This window comes from Hypanus sabinus, chromosome 25 (assembly GCF_030144855.1).
Source record: "Hypanus sabinus isolate sHypSab1 chromosome 25, sHypSab1.hap1, whole genome shotgun sequence".
NCBI lineage: Eukaryota > Metazoa > Chordata > Chondrichthyes > Myliobatiformes > Dasyatidae > Hypanus > Hypanus sabinus.
The window spans coordinates 12,634,039-12,655,221 of NC_082730.1; the positions used below are offsets into that span (position 1 = coordinate 12,634,039).

General features: G+C 43.0%; 1 protein-coding gene across 1 annotated transcript in view; it reads left to right on the plus strand.

Moving 5' to 3' along the window:
* Positions 1-21,183, plus strand: part of LOC132380882 (fibroblast growth factor 4B-like) — a 60,782-nt gene that overhangs the window by 15,149 nt on the left and 24,450 nt on the right. The window contains exon 3 of the mRNA XM_059949800.1: positions 20,493-20,805. Within this exon, the coding sequence (XP_059805783.1) occupies positions 20,493-20,805 (313 nt within the window). The remainder of the gene's footprint in view (positions 1-20,492; positions 20,806-21,183) is intronic.

Here is a 21,183-nt window from a genome sequence, read left to right on the forward strand (position 1 = left end):
TCTGGTATATTTCTGTGGAGACTGGAATAGCTTCATTTAACAAAGCCCCCCCCCACCTCCACCCCCCAGGAGACATGGCAGTAGCTATTACTGCTGCTGCCTGCTCGATCCAGTATAAACCGTTCCCTGATCAGTTCTGGAAGATTGCATTTAACCAGATGTTTCTGTATTGCTGTCCTTAACACTAGATCGTAAAACCCAATCCAAGAACTTAATCTGACATCCCTGTGAATTAAGTTATCCTGTTACACCGTTTCATAACATGGCATTGACAATACCATTCCATGCAATCATACAGTGAAATGTCCCATTGATTCCCGGAAGACTTTGCATAGCCGCAGATTAGAAACTGCTTTAAGCTTTATTTTAACTAATATGAACCTTTTATTAAAATAATTTGGCATCACCTCAGCCCTGTGAATTAAGTTCATTGTGTAGTGTTATCTGCATATTTGCATGGAAGAAATAAGGGAAATGCATAAGAAATGTCCGCCTATTGTTTATTCAACACTAACTCTACTTCTTCAGAAGGGTAAGGCAATGTAATATGACCCCCACAACTTTCACCAGGTGCACCACAGACAGAGCATTCTGCCTTGATATAACACAGCTTGGTTTGGCAACTGTTCTGCCCAAAATCACAAGAACTTAGAGAGAGTTGTAGACAAGGCCCCGTCTACCAAGAAAAATGGCTTCCTCTCCATGGACTCTTTCTACACTTCCCAAGGCTTTAGAAAAGCAGCCAACACAATCAAAAACTTTCCCCACCCCAGTCGTTCTCTCTTCTCCCACGTTTCATCAAGCAGAAGATTCAAAAGCCTGGAAGTGTGTCCCATTAGACTAGGGGACGGCTTCTGTAAAAAGAATCTTGAATGGATCTCTTAAAAGACAAAGGCAAGTTCTTGATTGCTTAATCTATGTCATCGTTGGCCTTGGACCTTGTTTGTCTACCTGCATAGACTTTCCCTCTGGCTGTAACACTATGTTCCACATGCTGCTATTGCTTATCCCCTTTATACTACTTGAATGTACCTATATAAAATGCTGGAGAAACTCAGCAAGTCAGCCAGGATCTATGTAGGGGAATAAACAGTCAGTATTTTGGGCCAAGACCCTTCATCAGGACTGTAAAGGAAGATGGCAGAAGTCCTTATTTCATGATGAGTGGTCTCATCCTGGAGCATCGGCTGTTTATTCCCCTCCATAGACGCGGCCTGACTTGCTGAGTTCCCCTGGCATTTCGTGTGTGTTGCTCAGAGATTTCCAGCATCTGCAGGAGCTCCTGTCCATTGTGTATGAACATCAGCTTTATTTGTCCCATCCGCATCAAAACATCAAATGCATCATTTGTGTTGATGACCAACGCGGTCCGAGGGTGTGCCGGGGGCACCAACGTAGCTTACCCACATACTTACTAACCCAAACCCTAAAGACTTTGGAATGTGGAAGGTAACCAGAGCATCTAGAAGAAACCTATGGAGTCACGGGGGAAACAGCGGTGGGAATTCAACATCAACCTTCCAATTGCTGGTTCTGTAAAGTATTATACTAACCGTTTCACTGCTGTGTACTTGCTTTTGGAATGATCCATCTGGGTGGCATGAAAAACATCTGGGCTTATGTAACAATAATAAGCCAATTACTAAGGTATTAAAATCTTCAAAATGTGCCAAGTGTGAGCCATCAGTTCAACTGGCAGGCTTTTGTTGTAAATATTGTTTTTCATAATTTGTATCAAAGCCAAGTTATAAGCATTTAATTCACCAAATATGCCTGTGTTTAGAGCACCAAGAGGAAATGAAAGAAAGATGCAAGTGTTCAAAGACGGGAGACTCTGTGGTTAGGGAGTAAACACCTGTCAACATGAGACAGCAGTCAGCCATCAAAATTCAAATTCCATATGTTGTTTTTAAATGAGAGATTCTGCAGATGCTGAAAATCCAAAGTAACACGTGCAAAATGCTGGAGGGACGCAGCAGTTCAGGCAGCATCTGTGGAGAGGAATAAAGAGTCGAGTGTTGGACTCTGTGACCGGGATCCTTCATCACATCTCTCCTTTTCCGTTCCCTATTCTGGCTCCCCTCTTTTACATTCTCTTCCCCTCACCTGCTTATTCCCTCTGGCCTCTTTATCTCTTCTCCTCACCTGCCTATCATCTGCCTCTGGTGCCCTTTCTCCCATGGTCTACACTCCTCTTCTGTCAGATTCCTCCTTCTGCAGCCCTCTACCTCCCAGCTTCTCACTTCATCGTCCCTTTCCTACCCATCCCCTTCCCCCTCCCCTGGCTTCACCTATCACCTTCCAGCTTGTACTTCTCCCCACCCCTCTAAATCATCTTAGTCTGGCTTCTCCCCCTTCCTTTCCTGTCCTGATGAATGATCTCAGCCCAAAACATCAACTGTTTATTCACCCTTCATAGATGCTGCCTGACCTTCTGAGTTCCTCCAGCAATTTTATCTGTTACATTATTTCTATATATATTTTGTATTACTTTATTGAACGCTGAAAACTATCAGCTTATATGTCCAGTAGCACTGTTAAATTTAGCTCAGTTTGTGGACGAGGGCAATCAACATGTCATTAGCCCTTCGGGCCTGTACTGCAAACTGTACAGCATTGGGCTCCAAGTTTTCGAGAGTACTGTATTTGTTTATTGATGGCTTAACTAGAGCCATTAACTCTTTGTGCTTTCTGTTTAATCTTGTCAGGTTTATTTTGACTTGCATAGGTTTTCCGTGTTCTGTGATTATTTAAAGCGGACTCCTGATTAGCGCTTATTGCGGGGTCCTTGTTTTGAGAATGATGTATTTTGCAGTGTCGCTTGGTCAAGCCACCGAAGGAATTCCTATGTATAACTTCTTGTTTCCGCCTCTGTGTAGAAGTCTGTCATTCTTTTGCAGCTGGGTTCAGTCATTGCCAGTGCCTCCGCGACACATACATTATCGGACCGGCGATAGTGATCTTATTTAAGGGCACTGCGATCATGAGGGGGCCACAGGATTAACTCCAGCACCTATTTCTTGTTCTTTTTGTAATATAGAAGTCCTTTGAGTTTTGCACCGATGCCTGACAACTGAATGCTGAGCATAACAGCAAGGCCTATCATTGTTTGATGTCCAGTGCAGTTCTGCTGCTTGGAAAGGGACCTTTTTAAATTGAAATATAAGCTGGACTGCTGCTCCTTACAACTCCATATGAAGCCAAACCGTTGGTAAGACACTGGGAAGGATCTGTTAGCTGTGAGCTCCAATAAATAGAAGGTGAATTCGATGGTGTTTTTGACGGTCTGGGTTTCAGGAATAGATGAGGTATATTTAAGTATCACGTTATATTAGCATGTGAATAGTCATTCAGCAATGCTATAATATGAGTGGGTGCCACTATGTCCAGGCAAATGAGAGTCCGGAGATCTCAATCAGCGTTAAAGGGCCAAGTGAATCCTTTGCTTTCACTTATTGTAAGAAATTGATAAAATTTGCGAGTAAGATCACGGCTTGGGTTGCGAGTAAGATCACGGCTTGAGGGGGCTGCCTGTATCCAGCCCAATCAGATAAAAATGCTCCTTTTGACTTAAGTTTAATTTACTGTACTTGTTACTGCAGGAGACGGGTACTGGAACTTGCAGCAAAGCACAATAGTTCCGATCAACCTCTTCCGAATGAAGTCATAAGGTCATAGAGTACAACAGCACTTAAAAAAGCCCTTCTGCTCATTTAGTCCATGCCATCCTGGTTGTCTGCCTTGTCCCTTCTACTTGCACCCTAACCATAGTCCTCCATACCTCTCTCATTCGTGTACCTAGAGCATAGTACAGCAGAACACAGTATAGGCCCTTTGACACACGATGGTGTGCTGACTTTTTAATCTACTCTAAGATCTATCTAACCCTTCCCTCCCGCATAGCCCCCTGTTTTTCTTTCATCCATATGTCTAATATCACAATTGAAATGCATCTGCCACAGGGGTTCCTGACCTGGGATCCATGCACCTCTTGGTTAATGGTAGGTGTCCAAGATATAAAAAGGGTTGGGAATCCCTGTTCTTCCACTTCCTCTTTCAGCTCATTCCACAATCACACAACCCTCAGATTCCCAGCAAATATTTCACCTTTCACCCTAAACCTATGACCTCTAATTGTAGTCTCACTCAACCTGAGGGGAACTTCCTTGCTGCAACATCACGGGCAGATAGCATCAAGTAAGCATCATTCACACGTAAAGCATAATTTGAACATAAATTATGTGCTGTTTTTACAAGAGAGCACAATTACAACAACAAAATAATCAAGTTCATTTCAGTGCAATGATCACAGTGTTGCTAAACTGTAGTGATTAGGGTTGTGCTAGTGGGTTCTAGAACCGAATGGTTGAAGGGGGGTAGCTATTCTTCAACCTGGAGGTGTGGGACTACAGGCTTCTGTACCTCCTTTCAGCAGGAGTCCTGAGGAAAGGTATCAGCGTCGACTGTTTACTCCCCTGCCTGACCTGCTGAGTTCCTTTAGCATTTTGTGTGTGTTGCTCTGGATTTCCAGCATCTGCAGAATCCCTTGTGTTGAACTACCTCCTACCTGATGACGGCTGCGAGTAGGTGACTTGGCTTGGTTGGTAGGGACCTAGGATGCATTTGATGAACCCAAAGGACCAATACAGTCTGGCACCAGAGGCATTTCAGGATTTTCTAGTCAGCATTGAACTTAAGACTGTCTTGGAGACTCCAGCTCTGGGTTTTTCCCTTGCGGTTTACTCCCAAAGCCTTCCCTATGGTCACAAGGCAGCAGAGGTTTGAGATCCGAGTTTTCCTTCTCGGTGAGCTGCCAACCATGGTTGACAATCTGCCCAAAGCAGCAGGTTTTAAGGTGCCAGTAACCCGCCTTTGTCCCTTCTCCTGTCAGTAGAAATGTTTCTGGTGAGCTTAGGAGCCAAGCCACACATGAAGTCCAGTACCTAGTGCTGGAGAGAAGTTACTTGAGGCGCATGCCATTGAGAGCATTTAATAGGTAGTGGGAGTTTGTTATACTAATGTAACAAAAGTTTTTAAAAAAGCTATCATTTTCCCTTCTCTGTCTCCAAATTCTGTTCTGAAATGTGGTCAGTTTCCATTTTCACTACAGAGAACCCCAGTTTTAATTTTAACTGGTTTAGTGGGGCATGGTCGCATAGTGGTTAGCACAATGCTTTATTTTACAGTGCAGGTGACCTCCCTTCGATTACCGCTGCTGCCCGTAAGGAGTTTGTGCTTTCTCCCCACGACAGTGTGGGTTTCCTCCCACAGTCCAAAGATGTACTGGTTGATAGGTTAATTGCTCAATGTAAGTCGTCCCCTGATTAGATTAGGGTTAAATCAGGTGTTGAAGGGCAGCATGACACAAAGGGCTGGAAGGGCCTATTCTGCATTGTATCTCAATCAATCAATCAATAAATAGACACTTACATACAAAAATAAATAAATATGCAAAAAATAAATGAAATAAAACAGAGATCTCAGTCTACTTTTTTGATCCCGACTCACATTACGAGCCAGCTATAATTGAATGAGGTCACAGGCCGTTCAACGTGGAAGCCCTTAAGAGTGATGAAGAAAGAGGAAAGGGGTTAGAGACTATAGTGAAACAGGAAGCAAAACATGGCTGGTTGTTCTGGATTATATTCCAGCAGTGAATAGATGGTAATTATGTCCCTGTGCACAAGGGACAAGTAAATGAACAGAACAGAACATACACCATTCCTTAAATGGTTCGGAGGGCAACTGGAGACAGGTTAAACCTATTCAGCCTGAAATTAATTAAATTAATCTGTGGATTATGGGTGATAGGATGTTCAGAAACAAAGCAAAAAATGCAAAACTCATTATTACTTGATGTGAACTACTTTAGTCAAATTAACAAAAAAAAATTTCATTGAATGTGGATGTGGTCTTTGATTATGATTGAATATCAACACAATGGTCCTAATATAGAAAACAAGAGACTTACACACCATTTGGAAAGGGGAAATGTTAGACGGAAATTAGAAAATACAATTACTGTAATTGCATCAGCTTTCATGCTAGCATTTGTCCCTTCTCATTGTGGTCAGCTGAATATAGTTGAAGAAATATCAATGAAGAAATTCCATAAAGAATTTCCAAGAGAAATACAACCATTCCCCAGGCAAGGACAGGATGTTTACGTGGAGTTCAGTGCATGCCCCATCAGGACCCCACCGCAGCCTATCCTGTGTTATTAAACAATTATCCCGTGCTTGGAACTAAGTTGCATTTTTAAGGCAACATTGAAAGATTTCAGTGATAGTTTGAAGTTTGTTTTCAGGATGTGGGTATTGACAGTTTTTCTTGGCCATATCCCATCACCCCTAAGGAGGTGAGCCCCTGCAGTCCATCTGCTGAGGGTGCGTCCATATTTCTGTCACAGAGTCATGGAGAGAAACTGAAGGGAAACAGGATGTTCACCTCAATGACCATCACGGTCCTGTTTTATTCTTCCTAGATTCCTGCTAACACCCGCTACCCCCCCCCCCCTTAGCTTCTGCACAGTTTGCAGAGGATGGTTAATCAACCAAACTGTGCATGTCTTTAGGTCGTGGAAGGAAACCAGAGAACACAGGGGAAACTCACACAGTCACATGGAGACTGTGCAAGCTTCACACAGGAGGATACGGATACCTTGGAGAGGGTGCAGAGGAAATTTACCAGTAAGCTGCCTTGATTCGAGAGCATGTCTTAATGAGGAGCGAGCTAAAACGTTTCTCTTTGGAGAGAAGGGGAATGAGAGGTGACTAGATAGAGGTGTACAAGGTGCTAAGAGGCATGGATAGAGTGGACCACCAGGGACATTTCCCAGGGCAGTAATGGCTAACACAAGGGGGGGACGGACAAATTTTAATGTGATTGGAAGAAGGTATTGGGGAGGGTGGATGTCAGAAGTAGCTTATGTACACAGAGTGGCAGGTGCTTGGGACACCCTGCCAGGGGTGGTTGTTGAGGCAGACACTTTAGGGACATTTAAAAGCCTCTTAGATAGGCACATGGAGAAAAGAAAAAAGTAGAGGGCTTAGTGGGATGAAAGGGTTAGAATGAACTGAGAATAAATTAAAAGTAAGTATACGGAAGGAAACCAGAAAAAACCCACAAAGTACATGGAGAATGTGCAAACTCCCCGCAGGTATGGTCCAAGGTCAGGATTGAACCCACGGTCTCAGAGCTGTGGGGCAGCAGCTCTACTATCTGTGCCACTCAGCAGCCCTTCCTTGGCTGGGGGCTTCTAGTGCTGAGACCCAGTGACAATGAGTGAACAGAGGGGTGTTTCCAAGTTGCAGAGCAATTTGGAAGTACTGGAAATGTCAATGCTGCCTTGGTCCTTGGCCATAGATTTGGGAGGTGCTGTTGAAAGACAGTGTCAAAGGGTCATACAGATGGGAAACAGGCCCTTTCACCTGAACGTTCCATGCTGATGAAGTTTCCCATCTAATCTGGCCCCATTTTTACACATTTGGCCCATATCCCTATAAAGCAGGGGTTCCCAACATATTATATGCTAAGGACTCCTACATTAACTGAGGGGTCCATGGACCCCAGGTTGGGAACCCCTGCTCTAAACCTTTCCTATCCTTGCACCTGCCCAAGTGTCTTTAAATTCGTAATTGCACCTGCCTCAAGCACTTCCTCTGGCAGCTCTGATGAAAATTGTTGCCCTCTTCTTCGTTGTCTACTGCCTGTTACGCTGCTGGTGTTTGGGGCAGCAATGAAGATCCTCCAAGAAGGTTTATGTCTCTGCCCCTCATGAGTTGAACACTCACACTCGCCCTCGTCATCCTGCTGTCGCCAAGCTGAGTGTTCATATCTCCGTGTCTTCCCCGATTTATTCTCATAATGTGTCTGAAACTGAGCTGATACCTTTCTGGTGCCTTTCCCACCATACGTGGCAGAATATTCAATTTCTTTAGTAATGGGGATGTGTAAATGTGTAGATGTTATTTCCATACTGTATTTAAGATGGATACTTCTGTTTATTTTGTAATACGATGTTGCTACAATCATATTCTAATTCATGTGTCGTCTCAAGTTAATTAAAGATGATATGTCCTAGTGCCAAATCAAAGGAGTTCATCACCCTCACTATGAAAGAGAAATAAGGGCTGCCAGGAGTCCACATTGGACAAAAATGATACGAGGTAGATAACTTTTTGTAAATATTGGCAGTTCTTGTTATTTTCATTAATTTTTGTCAGTTTGATTTGTACCTAATAAACATCCTTGCTCTAAAGTGCTAAGCAACTCTAGCCATTTTTTTTGTTTGGTCACGGCCTGTTTTAACATGTATTACAGCTGCTTCTGTATTTTTCTAGAAGCTTCTTAGATTTTCCACAGCAGGTGTCACACCACTTGAATCTGGCTATTTTATAGATTAAATGTTTACACTGGGGTGTTGTTTCTTTTCAGTCCGAGTTAGTTTTTGTAGAGAACCATCACTACTTCTTTGTTACTGCCTCTTTGTTTTGTTTCATTTTTGTTCTTGTACACTTATTAAAATGGCCATAAGCAACAAGCTTTATGCCTCATTCTTGACCTCTGAACTTCTGGATCGCAAAGACTCCAGCATCCAACGGGGTTCAAACTCAGGAATCTTCGCTCCGGAGTCCAGCGCTGATGTCACTGCGCCACCAGCCGGCCTAATAAGGTAACAGGTTAAGAGAAATTTCTTCACTCAGAGTACGCTGAACATTAGGAATTCACAAACACAGTGGTCCATAATGTATTTCAGAAGGAACAAGATGCATTCGAGAAACAACAGGGGTAAAACATATCTTACTATTTTCAAAGTTGACAGTAAATTTTATTATCAAAATACATATGTCACCATACACAACACTGAGATTCACTTTCTTATGGGCATACTCAAAAAAAGTTGTAGAATAGTAACTATAGCAGGATCAATGAAACAACAACTAGAGTGCAGAAGGCAACGAACTGTGCAAATGCAAATATAAATAAATAACGAGAACATGAGATGAAGAGTCTTTGAATGTGAGTTCATTGGTTCTGGGAAGATTTCAGTGATGAGGCATGTGAAGTTGAGAGTAGATCAAAGATTCATTTATTATCAAAATGTACAACACTGCAATTCTTTTTCTCCAGATAACCATGAAACAAAGAAAGAAAACAATTATAGCATGATTATCAACCCCCAAATCCCCATTCCCTCCACAGAAAAATGAACAAAAAGCAGTACAGGCACATCAACATACCAACTCCCCCTCCCCTGTTCACAAAAAAAATGAGAAAGATCGGGCAAAAAAAAAAACAGAATATAAAAATCTATAAGACTGAAAAAAAATCCATAGCCCATGTCCATATTCCTATCCATGTCCAAAATGCAGAAAACCTGGATAACATTCTCCAGGAACAGCAGCAGCCTCTCCCCTCTCGGGCAGCAGAGCGATCCCACCAATGATAAAACACAGGCGGTCAGCGCTCACTCTCTGCATTCGCCTCGATGTTTCGATCTCCCATGTCGCTTTAATCCTCTTTTGTTAAAGAGCCTGATGGTTGAGGGATAGTAACTGCCCTTGACCCTGGTGATTTAAGTCCTGAGGCTCGGGTACCCTTCTTCCTGCTGGCAGCAGTGAGAAGAGGGGTGGTGGGGATCTCCGATGATGGACAGCGTTTCACGTAGACTTGCTCAGTGGATGGGAGGGCTTTACTCATGATGCACTGAGTCGATCCAATACTTTTTGTAGGATTTTCCTTTCAAGGGCCATTGGTGTTTCCATATCAGGCTGTGATGCAACCAGTCATAATACTGTCCACTACACATTTATAGAAGGCTGTCAGTTTAAATATCTGCATATTCCTAAGTTGCTGCAGTGGTTTCTTCACAATCGCTCTTCGATGTTGGGCCCAGGGCAGGTCCTCTGAAATAGTAGCACCTCGGAATTTAAAATTGCCTCCCTTCCCTATCTCTGATCCTCCATGGACTGGCTCATGGACCTCTAGTTTCCCTCTCCTGAACTCTATAATCCGTTCCTTGGTCATGTTGACATTGAGTGAGAGGTTGCTGTTATGACACCACTCACCACTCTCCCTCTTGTATACTGATTCATCACCACCTTTGATTCAGCCCATGACAATGGCGTCAGCAGCAAACTTGAATATGGCATTCGAGCTGTGCTCCCAGATTGCACTATTTAATTTTTTTAATATATTATTGTAATTTATAGTACAGTACTGTGTGAAAGTCCTAGGGGGGTGTGTGTGTGTGTGTGTAGAGTGCCTAAGACTTTTGCACACTACTAAAGTAATTTTATGTAGTGCACTACACTGCTTCTGCAAAAACAACAAACGAATTTCATGACGTATGTGAGTGATGATAAACCTGATTCTGTTATCGGTCTCCATTGCGGACTGAGAGTGGGAAGGGGGCAGGCAGATAGGAATCATGGTTGGGAAAAGGGAAAGGGAGAGGGGAAGGAATGGAAAGCACGAGAAGGATATTCTGTAACGATCAATAAATCAGTTGTTTGAAATCAATTGACCTTGCCTGGAGCGTGTCTGCACCCGCGCTACCACTACTGCCCCTGACTCTCCTTCTCTGCCACCTGTCCCACACCTCGCCCATGGTGCTCCACTTTTGCCATTCCCAGCATCACTCGCTCACACCAGATTTACAAACTCACCCTCTGCTCCATGCTAACATACACAGTACTGTGCAACAGTCTTAAGCACCCTAGCTATAAATATACAGTTGGACCTCCGTATCCGTGGGTTCCGCATCCATGGATTCAACCAACCACGGATTGGGATTTAAAAAAACCCAGAAGTTCTTTCTCCAGCACTCGTTGTTTGAACCTTGTACACCTCGCATCTCGTTCGGTCGCTACTTGTGTTGTGATCGAGAGGAAGGAGTTTAAAGCTAGTAAGGGATGGCTGGCTAGCTATGTAAGGCACTGCAGCCTCAAGAACTTAAAGATCACGGGAGAATCTGCATCGGCTGACGCCAAGGCAGCATCAGCGTTCCCAGAAGAGCTACGATGGTCGCGTCTGTACTGAACATGTACAGAGTTTTTTTTTTCTTGTCGTTATTCCCTGAACAATACAGTGTAACAATTATGGGACTTGAGCACCCACGGATCTTGGGGTCCCGGAACCAAACCCTCGCGGATATGGAGGGCCGACTGTATACCTACGCCTTTTGTACAGTGCTCTATATTTTATGTATTGCTCTATACTGCTGCCGCAAAATAACAAATTTCATGATTTATGTCTGTGATAATAAACTTGATTCTGATTCTGGTATGAGATGAGAGCAGGCAAATGGTAAGTGGCCATGATCGAACAGAACAACTGAGCAGGTTCGCAGGGCTGAGTGGCCTACTGCTGTTCCCATCTCTCAAGTTTCCTTGAAATTCGAGGAATGCTTCCCACAGGAGTTGCCCCTGCTGTTCTACAGGATACGCAGCTCCAAGGTCGCAGATATACAAGTCCCACTTGTTAAGTGCTCTCTGCAAAGCTGAGTGCGATTAAGTTACTGAACGAGCAACCAGAGTTCTGAAGCAATAATCCATCGAGGAATACGAGTTCAAATCCCACCATGGCTGCTGGGGAATCCAAAACCTCAAAAATCAATTTAAAAAAACCTCGAAGTGAAATTTGTCATCAATGTTAAGTAGATGTTACTGTATACTACCTTGAGATTCGTTTTCTTGCAAGTATTTACAGGAAAATACTTGATAGTACTTGATAATACTTGATAGAAATACTTGATAGTGTAGTGAACTATGTGCCTGTCTGGACACGCCCCCTGCTGACTGCTCCTGTGGCTCCTCCCACAGGCCCCTGTATAAAGGCGATCTGAGGCCTGACACTCGGCCTCAGTCTCCAGGACATAGTATGATGGACACTCACTCCTGGTTCCTTCTTCCAGTCAATAAAAGCCGATATCTCGCCTTACGTCTCAGAGTGAGTTATTAATGGTGCATCAGATAGTATTTACAGGAGTTTGTGAAATGTGTGCAGGATAGTTTTTTGCAACAATACATAGAAGTACCGACTAGAGATGGGGCAGTGTTGGATCTCCTGTTAGGGAATGCGATAGGTCAGCTGACAGATGTATGCGTTGGGGAGCACTTCGGGTCCAGTGATCACAATAGCATTAGCTTCAATATAATTATGGAGAAGGACAGGACAGGACCTAGAGTTGAGATTTTTGATTGGAGAAAGGCTAACTTTGAGGAGATGCGAAGGGATTTAGAGAGAGTGGATTGGGTCAAGTTGTTCTATGGGAAGGATGTAATAGAGAAATGGAGGTCATTTAAGGGTGAAATTATGAGGGTACAGAATCTTTATGTTCCTGTTAGGTTGAAAGGAAAGGTTAAAGGTTTGAAAGCACCATGGTTTTCAAGGGATATTAGAAATTTGGTTCGGAAAAAGAGGGATGTCTACAATAGATATAGGCAGCATGGAGTAAAGGAATTGCTCGAGGAATATAAAGAATGTAAAAGGAATCTTAAGAAAGAGATTAGAAAAGCTAAACGAAGATACGAGGTTGGTTTGGCAAATAAGGTGAAAGTAAATCCAAAAAGTTTCTACAGTTATATTAAAAGCAAGAGGATAGTGAGGGATAAAATTGGCCCCTTAGAGAATCAGAGTGGTCAGCTATGTGTGGAGCTGAGGGAGATGGGAGAGATTTTGAACGATTTCTTCTCTTCGGTATTCACTAAGGAGAAGGATATTGAATTGTCTAAGGTGTGGGAAACAAGTAAGGAAGTTATGGAACCTATGACAATTAAAGAGGTGGAAGTACTGGTGCTTTTAAGAAATTTAAAAGTGGATAAATCTCCGGATCCTGACAGGATATTCCCCAGGACCTTGAGGGAAGTTTGTGTAGAAATAGCAGGAGCTCTGACGGAGATCTTTAAGATGTCATTAGAAACGGGGATTGTGCCGGAGGATTGGCGTATTGCTCATGTGGCTCCATTATTTAAAAAGGGTTCTAGAAGTAAGCCTAGCAATTATAGACCTGTCAGTTTGACATCAGTGGTGGGTAAATTAATGGAAAGTATTCTTAGAGATAGTATTAATAATTATCTGGATAGACAGGATCTGATTAGGAGTAGCCAGCATGGATTTGTGCGTGGAAGGTCATGTTTGACAAATTTTTTGAATTTTTTGAAGAAGTTACGAGGAATGTTGACCAGGGTAAAGCAGTGGATGTAGTCTATATGGACTTAAGCAAAGCCTTTGACAAAGTTCCACATGGAAGGTTAGTTAGGAAGGTTAAGTTGTTAGGTATTAATGCTGGAGTAATAAAATGGATTCAACAGTGGCTAGATGGGAGATGCCAGAGAGTAGTGGCGAATAATTGTTTATTGGGATGGAGGCCGGTGACGAGCGGGGTGCCTCAGGGATCTGTTTTGGGCCCAATGTTGTTTGTAATATACATAATGATCTGGATGATGGGGTGGTAAATTGGATTAGTAAGTATGCCGATGATACTAAGGTAGGAGGTGTTGTGGATAATGAGGTGGATTTTCAAAGCTTGCAGGGAGATTTATGCTGTTTAGAAGAATGGGCTGAACGTTGGCAGATGGAGTTTAATGCTGAGAAGTGTGAGGTTCTACATTTTGGCAGGAATAATCCAAATAGAACATACAGGGTAAATGGTAGGGCATTGAGGAATGCAGAGGAACAGAGAGATCTAGGAATAACAGTGCATAGTTCCCTGAAGGTGGAGTCTCATGTAGATAGGGGTGAAGAGGGCTTTTGGAACACTGGCCTTTATAAATCAAAGCATTGAGTACAGAAGTTGGAATGCAATGTTAAAATTGTACAAAGCATTGGTAAGGCCAAATTTAGAATATTGTGTGCAGTTCTGGTCACTGAATTATAGGAAAGATATCAATAAATTAGAGAGAGTGCAGAGACGACTTACTAGGATGTTACCTGGGTTTCAGCACTTAAGTTACAGAGCAAGGTTGAACAAGTTAGGTCTCTCTTCATTGGAGCGTAGAAGGTTGAGGGGGGATTTGATCGAGGTATTTAAAATTTTGAGAGGGATAGATAGAGTTGACGTGAATAGGTTGTTTCCATTGAGAGTAGGGGAGATTCAAACGAGAGGACATGATTTGAGAGTTAGGGGGCAGAAGTTTAAGGGAAACTCGAGGGGGTATTTCTTTACTCAGAGAGTGATAGCTGTGTGGAATGAGCTTCCTGTAGAAGTAGTAGAGGCCAGTTCAGTTGTGTCATTTAAGGTAAAATTGGATAGGTATATGGACAGGAAAGGAGTGGAGGGTTATGGGCTGAGTGCGGGTAGGAGGGACTAGGTGAGATTAAGAGTTCAGCACGGACTAGGAGGGCCGAGATGGCCTGTTTCCGTGCTGTGATTGTTATATGTTATATGGTTAAAATAGAGAAATACAATGGAATTTATGAAAAACTGTGCATAAGCAAAAACTAACAAACAACCAATGTGCAAAGGAAGACAAACTGTGCAAATGAATAAAAATAATACTGAGAACACAAGCATCATACAGTCGTTGAGAGTAAGTCTAGGTCACAGAATCAGTTTGGAGTTGTGGTGAATGAAGTTATCCACGCCATTTCAGGAGTCTAATGGTTGTGGAGTAATAACTGTTGCAGAACCTCATGATATGGGACCTTCTGCCCAATGGCAGTAGTGAGAAGAGAGCACGGCCTGGATGGTGGGAGTCTTAGATGATGTGACATAGAAGTTAGTGAATGGATGTGGAATTGGAGATACGCTCAGTAATGGTAACTATGAAACTTCTGGTTCTTGCAAAACCTGATCTGACTGACTTATGTCCAGCAGGGAAGGGTACTTCTCACCCCAGTCCAGTCGAGTTTATTGTTGTGTGCATGAGCATGGTGAGGTACAGGTACAATGAAATTCTTGCCTGTAGCAGTGTCACAGGCATGTGTGTTCAGACAATTCACAGAGCTCACATTCTACATCAATTACACAAGGCAGTGAAGGAAAACTTCAAAGTTCATAGTTCAAAGTAAATCAAAGTACATATATAGCTCTGAGATTAATTTTCTTGTGGGCATGCTCAATATGTCCAATAACTATAATAGAACCAATGAAAGACCACACCAACAGGGCAGACAACTGATGTGCAAAAGGCAACGAACTGTGTAAATACAAAAGAGAAAATAATAATAAATAATTGTTGAGAACATGAGATCAAGAGTCTTTGAAAGTGAGTCTATGGGTTGTGGGAACAGATCAGCGATGGGCGAGTGAAGATGAGTGAAGTTTTCCCCCCTGCTTCAAGAGCCTCATGGTTGAGGGATATTAACTGTTCCTGTACCTGGTGGTTTGTGTCCTGAGGCTCCTGAACTTTCTTCCTGATGCCAACAGCAAGAAGACAGGATATTACTGCAGAAACAAAAACACAATCAGAAGCGAATCTGTGTTGGTGTAAGAGGTAGCTGTAGAGTTTTGTTGCTGAGGTGGGGTTAGGACCAGAAAAATAGAAAACTTACAGCACAATACAGGCCCATCTTGTGCAGATTGGTTCAAGAACCTGATGGTCGTAGAAAAGTAGCTGTTCCTGAACTTTCAAATTCACTAATGTGCTTGATTCTCAACTTCAGGGTAATTTGGGATTGGTGACAAATGCTGGCAGCAATGTCGACTTACTATGACTGAGTGAAAAAGATACACAAAGGATTCAGGGACCTTATTGATTCCTGTAAGTCTCATTGAACAGCAGGGATTGTCAGGTGATCTCTTTCAGAGATGGTGCAACATTTAAAATTGTTGCATATTTGTTTATAATTATGTACCTCTTGAATTTGGGGGCTGCCCCCCCAGAACATCCTCAGAATGTGGTGGTCGTTGATGCAGAACAATGCATTTCACTGTACGTTTCAATATTTCCATGTGCATGTGACAAATAAAACTATTCTAATCTTTAATCATTAACGTCGCAACCATTGAGCACATCTACATGAAACATTGCCATAGAAAAACAGCATCAATCACCAAAGATCTTCACCACCCAGGCCATTCTCTTTTCTTGCTGCTGCCATCAGGTAGAAGGTACAGGAGCCTCAGGACTCACACCACCAGGTTCAAGAGCAGTTACTACCTGTCAACCATCAGGTTCTTGAACAAGAGGGGATAGCTACTCTCATTTAAGGACTCCATTGTATTGTTAATCCATGCTCGTTATTTAATGCTTGATGCGCCATCAATAGCTCTCTGAGATGTGAGGCGAGATATAGGCTTTTATTGACTGGAAGAAAGAACAAGCAGCAATTGAGAAAAATGCTACATCTTGGAGACTGAGGGCAGGGCTCAGGCCCCAATCGACTTTATACCGGGAGCCACAGGTGCAGTCAGTGGGGGGGGGGGGGGGGCGTGTCCAGACAGGTATATGTAGTTCACCACAACGCTATTTATTTTATCTGTGCTTGCCCAGTTTGTTTACAGCTAACCGTTCCTGATGTTTACAGTTTGCATTTACTATTCTATAGATTTGCTAAGTTCGGCCTGTAGGAAAAGAGTCTCAGAGTTGTATGTGGTGACATGTATGTGAAGAAGAAGAAGAAGAAGAAGAAAGCCCTTAACTCCCAGTGGAGTCACCAGGATGCCGTCGTGACGGCACTTTTTTTTAGCAGGCTTTCTTGTTTTTACAAGGCCGAGTTGCTAGCTCGACGGGCAACCCAGCATGCAAGGGAGCCAGGTGGATTTGAACTTGGCAGCCTTTGCTCCGAAGTCTGGTGCTGATGCCACTACGCCACCAGCCGGCAGGTGACACATATTTACTCTGATAATAAATTTTACTTTGAACTTTGAGCTAGAAGGCCCTTGCACTGATGAAGGAAAGTCTTACAGAGAACTCTTTCACATCAATTTCAGATGCAGCCAACTATGGTGAAGGACAGAATACTTACGTGTATTTTATAAAAAGGAAAACACTACAAGAAGCATCTGCAGGAAATTGTCCTAGTGGAAAACCCTCCTCAGAGATGGAACATTAAGTAATCAAACCTGTTTTAAGTTACAGGGAGGACTGAAGAGGGACTGATCGGACAAAGAGTAAGGAAGGAGTTAAATTTGATGCTAAAACGTGTAGCGCAAAATAGAAGTTTGTAAGACTAAATGGTGTCAGCTGGAATGTGGGAATGGCCTGCTTTCCCCATTACTGACCAATGTTTTGTTTCTATTTTGAATGCATATCGTTAAGATTAGATACTGGTGAAGAATATTTTCCTCTGTACACACCTGCTGTCTCTGTTTCTAAGTTATGTGTGTGTCCAGAACAAAGTAGCAGACAGGAAAAATCATCGCAGATTCTACCCACCCTACAGAATGCCTCTTCCAGAAGTTCTCTTTTAAAAAGCACTTTAGGCCTCCTGAAACAAAAAACTTCACACCACCTTAAAAGTTTTTTCCCTTCAGGCAGTTAATCTGATCAACCATCTACTTAGCCCCTCTATCGATTACCCAGTCACTCCACTGCACTGCAGACACTCTAAACCACATTTTACATTGTTTAAATTGTAAATACATGCATATTTATGCATATTTTATTCCATATTCATACTTATATTTTATATGTTATAATATTAATTATTTATATAATTGTATTTTAATATAATTATTTATTATTTATAATTGCTTAATGTGGGTTTTGCATGTTGTGCCCTGACCGTCACACCACAGCAAATTTCTAGTACTTGTAAGTGTATATGGTGAATAAATCTGATCCTTGATCTTTATCTCCAGATTCCAGCATCAACAGTATTTTACTCTATGTCTCCATGTAATCTCAGTGAGACTTCCTTATATTCAAAAATTCTCTTGCCATTAAGGCTAACATCCTATTGCCAACTAATATCAGTATGTTAAGTTACAGTGCTCTGTGAACACCCAGGACATTTAGAAAACTGACACTTGTCAGAGTCCAGATAACTGTTGCTGGGATTGAACCTGAACTCTGAATAATGCCTGGGGAGAAGATGACAGTGTGGGAACTTTCCAGTACTTTGTAACTGTGCCTTATGTTCTTTTGTGCTAAGCTGCGATGTCCGACAATGAACACTGCATTTTGGAGTTTCGACCTAGAATTCTGCACTGCGCATATCTTTGGAACTGAATCCACGTAACTTGGAGATGGGGCTCTCGCAACTGTTCCATGCAGTCGACCTATGCAACGTACGGGACAACAAGGAGATAACGCAACAGGGGATGGTCTCTCCTAGATTTCTTATCAACTGATACGTTTGTACATTTGTCTGTGATTACTCAAAGTCAAACCGGATTTACTGTCATATGCACAAGAGCACGGAAGGAGGGAAAGGCGATTTGATAGCAGTGAACAAGATGATGGGGATAGATAGATAGAGGGGATATCCAGAAAATTTTCCCCATGGTTGAAATGGCAAAATCAGCGGTATAATTTTAAGGTGATTGGAGGAAAGTATTGAGGGGGGGGGGGGTGCCAGAGTTAAGTCTTTTACTCAGCGAGTGGTGGGTGCGTGGAATGTGCGTCCAGGGGTTGTAGGGGCATTTAAAAAACTTTTAGATAGGCACATGGTTGATAGAAAAATGGAGAGTTATGTGGGAGGGAAGGGTTAGCTGATCTCAGAGCAGGTTAAAAGGATAGCACGGCAATGTGGGCCAAAGGAGCTGCACTGTGCAATGAAAAACGTACTTGCACCAACATCGCAGACACATAACGTCAGATAAGTAGCTGTTCCTGAACCTGGTGATGTGCCTCACCTCCTTCCCTTTCTCTCACGGTCCACTCTCCACTCCTATCAGATTCCTTCCTCTTCAGCCCTTTACATCTTCCACCTACCACCTCCCAGCTTCTCGTCTCCCTTGCCCACCCACCCACCAACCCCCTCACCTGGTTTCACCTGTCACCCGCCAGCTTGTACTCCTTCCCGTCCCTCCACCCCCGACCTTCTTCCTCTGACTCCCCCCACCCCCCCCCCCCACCCTGCTTCCTTGCCAATGCTGATGAAGGCGCTCGGCCCAAAATGCTGACTTCTTTTCCACTCCATAAATGCTGCCTGACCTGCTGAGCTCCTCCAGTACTTTGTGTGTGCTGCTTGGGCCTCTATACCTCCTGCCCGACGGCAACTGCAAAAATCCAGTATGGCCCGGATGGTGGGGCTGGCCGATGACAGGCCTTGCCTTCTTAAGACAGCGCGCCCTGCAAATACTTCCAATGGCAGGGCGGGCTGTGCCCGTGATGTGCGAGGCTGAGTTCGCTCCTCTCTGTAGCTGCTTACGTCCTTGCAAATTTGTGAAGCTTCTGAAGCTGATGGGAATCTAATTCTGGGAAAGCTGAAATGGCATCTTGCAAGTTCTGGGCCAGAGCCCAGGAGTGATCAGCATCCCTTGTAAACTGCCATCATGAACTGCTGCTTTCCCCCCAGCCCTGGAGGTTCAAACACCACTGTGCGCTATTTCCTGGTCTGCGGCACCAATCGGTCACTCTGTTCATTGAATGTTCTGTAACGAACTGCACTCCCCGTCGGTAGTACTCCTCCTGGATATGTACCAAAGCTGTCAGCAGAAATGTGGATTGTGCTGAGGAATGGTGTGCTTATTTAACAGGGTGGGGTTGAATGCAGGGTGGAGGAGTGAGAGAAGGAGGAAACACATTCTAATTACTGAGGGAAGGGGTACTTGCTTGGCTAAGAATGCACGGTGGAAAACATTCCCTCCTAGTGTGTGTCTGTGTTGTTTGAATATTTAAACAAAGTGAAGGGCTGAAGCATGCCTAAAATCTGCAAATATGCTTGTATGAAAAATTAGTATTTATTATAATATATATTTGTAAAATTATGTATGTGTACGTGTGTATATAACCACTGCTTTAAATATACCATATATATATATTTAATGCAGAGATGAATAGATTTTAGATTAGTAAAGACGTGAAAGGCTACAGGAGAAGGCAGGACAATTTGATTGCGAGGGTTAATAAATCAGCAATGATAGAATGGTAGAACAGACTCGATGGGTCAAATGGCCTAATTCAGCTTCTATGTTTTCGGGTCTTAAATCCCTTTGCTGCTATGTAGTATACTTTACTGCAGTCGGGGGTTGGTCCTGTGTAATGATGTGAAATGATTCAATGCATTGCCTGCATTTTGAGCCTCTACATCATCGATTGAAAATAAATAGATGCCAAGTTAACAAACGCTGTATTCTCCCAAAAAATCCCGTTCTATCTTTTTATTTTAACCTCAAGTGTCAGCGCATCAAAAGGCAAAGTGCTTGTGCGCACAGGACGGATTAACAGTGAAATCTATTGGCCACCAAGTTTACACACCAAAAAAATATTGATTGTGTTAAAGGTGTTTTATTTAATATTCTCTTTGGATTTTGTATGTGTCAGCAGTACTTTAGGCAGGCTCCAAAAATAAAGAGAGCCCCGACAGACATTGGACTGAAAATCTAGAAGCTCGGTTATTTTTAGTCCATCAATTCCTTACCCACGTGTCGGTTTAAGTTGATTAGAATGTTCCACCAGGCTCCTCTCCACTGGACCTGGCTGGTTGTTCTGCTCGGCCTTCTCGCTGGGATAGCCTGCCCAGCTCCAATAGCAACGAAAGCAAGAGGGAGCTTGGAAGGGAGATGGGAGACTCTCCTTTCCAGATCCTTGCATCCGATCTCTGGGAGGAAATTAGACCTCGGCTGGGACAGGGACTATTTCACAGGAATCAAGAGAGTGAGGAGGCTTTATTGCAATGTTGGCATCGGGTTTCATCTTCAAATCACGACAGATGGACAAATTAGTGGAGCACACCCTGAAAACCAGTACAGTAGGTTGTCAGCAGCTTTTCTTGGTTTTATTCCAGTTTCTGTTTGTATCTTTCATAGACGGGCACTTACTCAGGCAAGAGATTCACTCTGTGGTGCTTAAATGTACAGGTACCTTATGCAAGATTTAAGGAAGCAATATCTCTCTTTATTGACCTTAGAAAATCAATAGGAATTTATCCTGGCCTCATCCTAAATGAATCCCACAATCTTTCAACAAGAAGTAATTTCTCTAAAAGGCTGCCCAGAATGTTATTAAATGTGTTAAATTCCGTTGAATAGAATAGTCAATTACTGCAGCACAATTGCTTCCTTATTTAAAAACATGACTTGAATGCAACTGGCCTTATGGAATTTGTAATGTTTTGCACTGTGATTGT